The sequence below is a fragment of the Sceloporus occidentalis genome, unplaced genomic scaffold (genome assembly GCF_023333645.1).
Source record: "Sceloporus occidentalis isolate IW3139 unplaced genomic scaffold, rSceOcc1.0.p SCAF_50, whole genome shotgun sequence".
In the NCBI taxonomy this organism is placed as follows: Eukaryota; Metazoa; Chordata; class Lepidosauria; order Squamata; family Phrynosomatidae; genus Sceloporus; species Sceloporus occidentalis.
Genome location: NW_028317030.1, coordinates 5380123 through 5390196, shown reverse-complemented (window position 1 = coordinate 5390196; position 10074 = coordinate 5380123). Strand labels below are relative to the sequence as shown.

The 10074-nt window shown below is 43.3% G+C and overlaps 1 protein-coding gene across 1 annotated transcript; it reads right to left on the bottom strand.

Moving 5' to 3' along the window:
* Window positions 1-8607: 8607 nt before the first annotated feature.
* On the bottom strand, window positions 8608-9732 carry LOC149288721 (lysophosphatidic acid receptor 5-like). The gene has a single exon (XM_089491430.1). It carries the CDS (start codon window positions 9730-9732, stop codon window positions 8608-8610), a length of 1125 nt encoding a protein of 374 aa, XP_089347556.1.
* Window positions 9733-10074: the final 342 nt, after the last annotated feature.

The window sequence follows — 10074 nt, the reverse complement described above, 5'->3', positions numbered from 1 at the left end:
ATGCCTTTAGGAAGCGCGGGGTGAGGTATACAGCGGCGCAGTTATTCCGTGGGCTGAGGTATAGCGCCATCCGTACAATACCCCTACACAATGGCCGGGCTCAGGCCGCTTCTAACTCGTTGTGACCCGTGACCTCCGGGGGTCCCATCCGCGTACTCTCCCGTCCCCCCGAAGTCGCACTCACCTCAGACCGGTCTCTGACGGTGGGGAGGGAAGCCGCTCTCGCCGTGAATCCTCCCGCTCCTCTCTCCGGGACACCGGCAGTGATGGTGGAGTCCCCGCCCCTTCCTTGGCCCCGCCTTGTTACCGCGGCAACCAGTGCGTTACCCTGGAGACGGGCGGCCAGCCATCCCATAATAACCCCAAAGAACTGGCCATCCCATAATAACCCCCGGTCCGACATCCCATAATAACAAGAGGCAGCCTGACATCCCATAGCAACAGGAGGGAGTCTGACATCCCATAATAACCCTGACATCCCATAATAACCTGAGGGAGATTGGCAGCCCATAATAACTACTGACATCCCATAATAACAGAGCTCTGCCTGATATTCCAGAGCAAGATAAAGGAATCCCCTTTAGCATCCCATAATAACCCAGGTGCTGCCCATTACCTCAGGATTGCGCCTCATATTCTCCCAGCCCCCTCTTAGACCCCTAATACCTGTGTGACAGCTAGTTCTCTACAGACATCTTTAACACCTCCAATACCTCCTGTCTCTCCATCACTTCTCCCAGCATCCCAGGTCTTTAGCCCAGACCCTTTCCTACACCAGGCCTGAGCCCAGACCCTTTCCTACACCAGGCCTGAGCCCAAACCTTTTACCTCACCAGGCCTGAGTCCAGACCCTTTACCTCACCAGGCCTGAGCCCAGACCCTTTACTACACCAGGCCAGTATTTCACCAGTAATGAGGACAGGAACACCAAAGTTTGTTCCAAGCAACCCAGGAAGAAACTGACATATTTGTCAACAGCCCAGTCAGATGTTCTCACACGGTCACCGAGTTCTTCCGGTCCTCACCATGGTGCGGAGGTGATGTAATCCAAACAGTAAGGAACTTTGCGTACTAATCTTCCTCAGGATTCCCAAGGCTCTCCCTATGTATTTATATATATATATATATATATATATATATATATATATATATATATATGTATAATGAAGGGTATGCATAAGCCGTTGGACTCGGCGACTCAGACTCTTCTAGGGCAGGCCAGGGTTAATTTATGTTCCCCAACGCATTTCTCTAGCGATTGTGTCCAATAAACCCAGTAGCACCGGGTGGCTGCCCGTGACAGTATGGGGGTCTAAGAAGACTTAGGCCAACTCCAGTGCTCAAGGGCCACGAAGAGGCCTCAGGTTTTATATTTTAAGCGCAATCACCTCAGTTAAAAGTGAATTAAACTTCCCTGGCCTCTTCGCGGCCCTCAAGGTTTGCACCCCTGATACAGACGATCAAGTGAAAGGAAGAGGCGTAATAATAAACGTATCGTAAACTATCGTTTTATCTATATGTGATATTTCTAACAATTCCATATGGTGCAGAAAAAAAATGGTTCTTGGGGTGGTCCTTGGGTGCAGACCCCCCACTATTCATGTACAGTGACACAGGCCTCATGATGCCACCTCAGGAGATGCTTCAGCATCTCTAAACCTTGTCCCTATATTGGCCAAGAGAACAGGCGATGTGGACCTCGTACTACCCTCTGAAACTGGAGCAAGAGCACAATGCTTTGGCCATATATATATATATATATATATATATATATTATACATTGTATATTTTAGAAGGTGTACAATGCCACGGAATATGAAGGCGCTTTGTAAATCAGCGAGTCTTTATTTAGAATGCTTGGGTAAGCAGTGTTTGTTTATGGTGTCTATTAGCGACATCTAGTGGCCATGTGTAGTTTTACAGGGTCTGTAGTTGAAAGCTGAGTGAATTGGTCGCATTTATAGGCCTTCACCCTGGACTGAGGTCATCAGATTATATTAATTTGTTAAAATATCACTTTTGTCTTTTCGCAGTTTATTATCGTAATTCATTTATCTTAGAACCATCATGGCTTTGTGTAGTAGAACCCACAGGGGGCTACCACCTTTCTGGGGTGGGAAGGTAACTATTATTGATTTATATAGCGCCATCATATTCTGGAGAGCTGTACAGTGGGTTAACGTGACATAGCAAGTAGTGCATGATGTAACGCTGATGAGGTAAGGAGGTCTCTGCTCAAATTAGCTCAAGAGGTGGTGTGTTCTCCCATTATTTTAGAAGAAGTGTACCTTACACTGATGAGTTATCTTTTTTTCTTACCTCTTGGTGCTTTAGAGTTGAACAGCAGAAATCTGGTTTCACAGGAAAGAATAAAGGGACAGTTTGACACCCCCCAATATAGAAGAATAACAAAAACCAGACCAGGACGCCGGATCCCTTTATGGACTGGCAAACACATTTACACACACACTCACCTTTACACAAACTTACACCCTAACACACATACACAAACACACTTATACATTCATGCTCACACACAAACACTTGCATGCTTTCAACACACTTTTACCTCGCTTCTGCCACATTACACAACCTTGTTGCGCTCCTGCCTTCCCGGGCTGGTCCAAAATTGTTCACAAAAAATACCTTGAAATCATATAGCAACTCATATATTTCCATGCTCAAGACACTTAAATGAATGCATTTTGGGGTATTTTGGTCAACACTTTATAGAAATATATGGAAAGAAAAATAATAAAATACTGATCGGGGTTTGCTATAAGCCACCAAATATAATGGAAGCAGCAGAAGATCAATTATTAAAGCAAATAAACAAGGCAGCAAATCACAATGAGGTGGTTATTATGGGTGACTTTAACTATCCCGACATAAACTGGGAAACAGAGACCTATGAATCTCATAAAGGAAACCGGTTTCTGACTATAAGTAAGGATAATTATCTGTCCCAAATGGTACAGGACCCGACCAGAGGGGGCGCCCTACTGGACTTAATATTAACCAACAGACCTGACAGAGTAACTAATGTGCAGGTCAGGGGGCATCTAGGAAATAGTGATCACAATATGATACATTATAACTTGTCCTTCAATAAGGGAACTCTTAGAGGAGCCACAAGAACCATGAACTTTAGGAAGGCAAAGTTTGATCAACTAAGAGAAGCCCTTAACACTGTAAATTGGGAAAATGTCCTCAAAAACAAGAGTACAGACACTCAATGGGAGATTTTTAAGGATATCTTAAATTCTCACTGTGAAAGGTACATACCGTATGGGAATAAAAGAGTCAGGAACAAGAGAAAACCAATGTGGATAAATAAAAATGTAAAGGGGGTAATAAATGGCAAAAAAAAGGCATTTAAGCTACTAAAACAGGAAGGCAGTGAGGAAGCACTAAAAAGCTATCGGGAAAAAAATAAAATATGTAAAAATCAGATAAAAGCAGCAAAATTGGAGACAGAGAGACTCATTGCCAAAGAGAGTAAGACAAACCCCAAAATGTTCTTTAACTATATAAATAGTAAAAAGGTTAAAAATGAAAGCGTTGGCCCCTTAAAAAGTAATGAGGGAGAAGTTATAGACGGGGATCAGGAAAAAGCTAATCTATTAAATACCGTATTTGCTCGATTATAAGACGACCCTGATTATAAGACGACCCCCCAAATCTTAATATTAATTTAGGAAAAAAAGAAAAAGCCTGAATATAAGACGACCCTATAGGAAAAAAGTTTTACCAGTAAATGTTAATTCATTTAAACACTTTTTTTAATAAAAGCTATGCTTGAGAAAAATATTTTGGTTTTATTTCCTTCTATTTTCCAACCTGTCCCCCAGTTATGCACATCTGCCCCAGAAGTGCCTTATACCCCCTATATGCCACTGTGCCCCATGATATGCCTTTTAACCCTCTAAATGCCACAGTGCCCCATAATATGCCTTTTAACCCTATATGCCACTGTGCCCCATGATATGCCTTTTAACCCTATATGCCACTCTGGCACTTAGAGGGTTAAAAGGCATATTATGGGGAAGAGTGGCATATAGGGAGGTTTAAGGCATTTCAGGAGGCAGAGTGGCATTAAAGGGGTTAAAAGGCATTTCACAGAGCACTCTGCCTCCAGAAATGCCTCAAACCCACATTTAACACTCCCCCTCCCTCCTCCAAACTTACCGGTGCTTCTGAGTTGGGGGGGGGCGCATAACACAGGAGGGTCCAGGTCCCCTGCATCTGAGCCCCAGGTGCTTAGTCCGGGCAGCATGTAGAGCTCCACGCGAATCGCGTAGAGCTCTAAGCACCGGGGACTCAGAAGCACCGGTACGTTGGAGGGGGCATAACACAGGAGGATGCAGGTCCCCTGCATCCTCCTGTGTTATGCCCCCCCCCCTCCAACTTACCGGTGCTTCTGAGTCCCCGGTGCTTAGTCCGGGCAGCGTTTAGAGCTCTACGCGATTGTATCGTGTAGAGCGTAGAGCTCTACACGATACAATCGCGTAGAGCTCTACACGCAGCCCGGACTAAGCACCGGGGACTCAGATGCACCGGTAAGTTGGGTCGGGGGTTAACACAGGAGGATCCAGGTCCCCTGCATCTGGGTCCCCAGTGCTTAGTCCGGGAAGCGTGTAGAGCTCTACGCGATTGTATCGCGTAGAGCTCTACACGCAGCCCGGACTAAGCACCGGGGACTCAGAAGCACCGGTAAGTTGGGGGGGGGGGGGTTAACACAGGAGGATCCAGGTCCTCTGCATCGCTGCGGGGGATCTGGATCTTAGTCTCATAATCAGACCTATTTGAGGTCTGATTATAAGACGACCCTGATTATAAGACGAGGGGTATTTTTCAGAGCATTTGCTCTGGAAAAAACCTCGTCTTATAATCGAGCAAATACGGTATATTCTTCTCTGCTGTATTCACAGAGGAAAATGAAATGCCAGGTAATATACAGCAGGATGAGATAACTGCCCCAGTACATGTCGCCTGTCTAACCCAGGAAGAAGTGCAGTGCCGCCTAAAAAAAATCAAAATAGACAAATCACCAGGTCCAGATGGCATTCAACCCCGCGTTCTAAGGGAGTTAAGTAATGTAATAGACAGACCCCTATTTCTAATATTCAAGGACTCTATAGTGACAGGGTCTGTTCCCCAGGACTGGCGCATAGCAAATGTTGTGCCAATATTCAAAAAGGGGACAAAAAGTGACCCGGGGAATTATAGGCCTGTTAGTTTAACTTCTGTTGTGTGTAAACTGTTTGAGGGTTTCCTAAGAGATGCTATTTTGGAGTATCTCAATGACAATAAGTGTATGACTCCATATCAGCATTGGGTTTACAAGGGATCAGTCCTGTCAAACTAACCTGATCAGCTTTTATGAGGAGGTGAGCTCAAGACTGGATCGGGGTGAATCGCTGGATGTCGTATATCTTGATTTTTCCAAAGCATTTGATACGGTGCCACATAAAAGGCTGGTACATAAAATGAGAATGCTTGGGCTGGGGGAGAATGTGTGTATGTGGGTAAGTAACTGGCTCAGTGATAGGAAACAGAGGGTGGTTATTAATGGTACATACTCTGAGTGGGTTACTGTTGCTAGTGGGGTACCACAGGGGTCAGTTTTGGGTCCTATTCTTTTTAATATATTTATTAATGACCTTGTAGAGGGATTGTATAGTAAAGTATCAATCTTTGCAGACGATACTAAACTCTGTAACGTGGTTAACACAATAGAGGACAGTGCACGATTACAAATGGATCTGCATAGGTTGGAGGCTTGGGCTGGGATGTGGCAGATGAGGTTCAACACAGATAAATGTAAGGTTATGCACATGGGGAAGAAAAATCCAGGCTGGGAATATGTATTAAATGGGAAAACACTGGGGACGACTGACATGGAAAAGGACTTAGGAGTTTTAGTTAACAGTAAATTTACCTGTAGTGACCAGTGTCAGGCAGCTGCTGCTAAGGCAAATAAAATCATGGGGTGCATCAAAAGGGGCATAGATGCCCACGACAAGGAAATAATTCTACCCCTGTACAAGTCACTAGTCAGACCACACATGGAATACTGTGTACAGTACTGGGCACCAGTGTACAAGAAAGATATAGTGGAGCTGGAGAGGGTTCAAAGACGGGCAACCAGAGTAATAAGGGGAGGACTACAGTACCCAGAAAGATTATCAGAATTGGGGTTATTTAGTTTGGAAAAAAGACGGCTTAGGGGGGATTTAATAACTATGTATAAATATATAAGGGGACAGTACAGAGATCACTCCCAGGACCTATTTATACCCAGGACTGTATCTATAACAAGGGGACATCCTCTACGGCTGGAGGAAAGAAGGTTTCTACACCAGCACAGACGGGGGTTCTTTACAGTAAGAGCGGTGAGATTATGGAACTCTCTGCCAGAGGAAGTGGTAATGGTAAACTCAATAAAAGAGTTCAAAAGGAGCCTGGACGTGTTTCTTGAAAGCAATAATATTACAAGTTATGGATATTAGATTAATAGGGACAGAACGTTGATCCAGGGATTTATTCTGATTGCCATATTTGGAGTCGGGAAGGAATTTTCCCCCTGGTATGGGGCAATTGGCATCTGCTTCATAAGGGTTTTTTTGCCTTCCTCTGGATCAACACAGTAGGGACACAATATGTATATAGGTTGAACTTGATGGACTTTGGTCTTTTTTCAACCTTATGAACTATGTTACTATGTTACTTTAGTTACAATTATCATAGCAAAATGATACAAAAAGGTGCCACTTTTTTTATTAATTATTCATACTAAATGTTGGGACTATACATCTAAAAGTGGTTTTAAAAGAAATCTCTATCTGTCCTTAAGTGTGGGTTCAGTAAAAATGTAAAAAGGGCAATCGTAGCTAAACCAACATATCGTAAAAACATAAAAAATGCTAGGTTTTTAGGTACAAACTAACCCCAGTAAAGAAGTAATTATTACTGTATATATCCACGTAGTGATTTAGGATTCCTTAATTTATTTACAATGTAATGTGTTGATTGTGTTAAAGACAGGGCCTCCATAAACCATTTAACTTAGAGTCCCTAAAGCTTTAGCTTAGGGGCCCTCCTTGAGCAGTGACAAAAAAACAGGTTTTATCTCAAAATACTCCCTTTATCTGCAAACCTGGGGGCCGCCATTGTTGTCAGTTATGTGATATTTTGAGTAGCTTTCCCAGCTCAAACACCACACTGAGCTGGTGCGTTATGGCAATGCTAATGAAGTCTGTTCCTCCATAGACTTTCATTAGTCAGAGAGTCCGGCTGTTCGTCTAGTAGATTGGGCTCAGATAACAGAGAATAGAGACATGCAGAAATTGTTTTATTCATCTCATCCAAACATGTAATGACCACGAGGTACTCCACTACCTGTAGTTGGCAAGCTTTTTTTGAGGGTCACCATTTATTTCTTTAACCCTTTCCAGGTATAAGAGTTTACCATATATGACAGCAATCATTTTTCAATACATACAGTATAAACGTTTTCCATTTATTTGTGCAAACTTTTCTGGATACAAAGGAACGCCATTAGTAATCATACCCGTTCACACAGAGCGTCCATAATTATTGCCATAACCTTTCCAGATATAAAGAATCACTATTTACTAATGTAAACGCTTTCCTGGTACAAAAAAGATAAATAAATCACCATTTATTGCCATAAAACTTTCCACAAAAAATGAGGATCACCATTTATCACCATGGTGGATAACCAGATTTTTGTTTAAGAAAAGAAGGTTTTCCAAATACATACTTTGACCATTTGTTGCCATAAGACTCTTCAGATAGTTAGGTTTCCATACCAGCGCAGGATGATGATTTTCACATTAAATAATTGAATTTAGCACCGAAAACACTTCTGTTGTTGATACTTTTATTAATATTCTATTATAATATTTGCCATGTGAGACAAAAGCAGGAACTTACAGGCCGTTGCCACAGAAACCGAAAAACCTTTTCAAAATGTTTCTGATCAAACCTTCAAAGGAAAGGAAGACTTAGACCTGCTAAGGTTTATTTTCCCAACATCCTAGAAAGTGCAGTTAATCTTTTGTGAAGCAGCTTTTTTTACCCTCTAAATAGACACCAACCTAGTATCAAAACGCAAACTTCCAAACCTTTGTTCTCAGCTCATTAAACATTTTTTTTGTTCTGTTTTAGAATCCCAGATATCTGCTTATTCCACTACCATTTCCTTCTACTTCTAATTTGTGTCCCACTGCATATTATCAGTCTGTCTAGTCCTCCCTCTCTTCCTTTTCCATATTGTATTATTTACTAACGTGTTTTTAGTTTTTACACCAAGTTTGCTATCTCAGGGCCATGAAAGCTTAGGAGGCAGTCCAGCTGTCCTTTTTACTTGCAATTCCCCGTTTGGCCACAGGGGGTGTATAGAGGAACATATAGCTTTCCATCAGTATCAGATCCTTTCAGTATCCACACTTTATTTCTTAAGTTCCTATTGGTGTTTGGCATAATTGCTTGAAAATGATTGTCCTGTCTGCGCCATGTTTTTTCTCAGACCTCTGAATTACAAGACCATACCCAGGATGAAAGTTGTCAGCGTATCCCGGCTCAGATCTCAGATTCTTCCAGCAGTTTCTTTCCATCTTTACCATTAACCTCTCCAACTCTAACAGATGCCCCTTGCAACCCCTTGTTTTCACCATCATTGTCCCTGAACTCCGTGTTCAACCCAGCTAATATCTCCTTGATGGGTTCCACTTTATCCTTGCTATTGCTGACGGATGACCCCTTTGTATTTGAGCTTTTGGAAATCCTGCTGAGTTTATGCAGCGTCTTTCTAAAACCTTCTGTGCTGAAATAATAAATCATTGGGTCGAGAACACAGTTCGTGCTGGCAAGTAGAACGGTAACAGAAAGAATCTTTTTCAAGACCGGCATTGCGTTCCACACGTCGGGCACCAGTTTTGCTCTCAACAGCCCATAGGCAACAAGCACCGTATTGTACGGAACAAAGCAGAAAATGAAGATTACGAGATTCAGGGTGAGTAGCTTTATAGTCTTCTTGTGACGCTGCTGACCCTCTTGTGCCTTGCATAGCTCCCAAAACACATGGCAAGATCCATACAGCACTCCTCCCAGTGGCAAAAGGAACCCAAGAACCTCAGCCACCAACAACAGGGGTAGGACACGGCCTTGCCACTTGCTCAGTCCTTCAAAACAGCGTGGGACCTCTGAATCTCCATCCCAGCAATTAGTTGAACTGTGCACAAGGGCTGCAGGTACTGACCCGCTCACAATGAGAAGCCAGACAGCCAGACAGGTCAAACGGGCAATTTTACGTCGTCGTAGGTGTCGAAAGCGCAGAGGATGTACTATGGCCAAGTAACGATCCACGTTTATACAGAGTAGGAACAGACAACTGCCATACATGTTGATATGGAAAATGGAGCCGGAGAAACGGCAGAGGAAGGAGCCAAATGGCCAGTGGTGATTGGCATAGTAATAGACCCTGAATGGAAGAGAGAGGGAGAATAGCAAGTCGCTGAGAGCCAGATTGCACAGGAAGATCCCCACCACGCTTAGAGGTCGAAGCCAGCGGAGAAACACAAACAGGGACACTCCATTCAGGAGGACTCCTAGCGGCAGCAGCATGCTATAACCGACCAGGAGCAGCGTGCGGGAGGACAGCGGGGTATGAGCTTCACAGCTATCAATCGAGACATTGGCCACCATGGCAGACACCTACGGAGAAGCATATGGTTAGCACATGGGGCACTGGAAATATACAGAGCCAAGTGGTTGGCACATTTTCTGCACAAAGCAGTATGGAGGGCATTGTGTGTGTATATATATATATATATATAATACGCATTTGCCCGTATAGGTTGTAGCCATTTCCACTTGGACAGAATAATGTATAAATATATAAATGTTTTGTTTTCCCTGAAAGCAAACATGATTTTTCCACCGGTGCCCAAGTCTAGTTTTAACGTCCTCATTCATTATGATGGACCAACACACGCATTTCTCCTGAACAAGGGGTGAGCTGACCCCCTGTATTAATGTATAATTCAA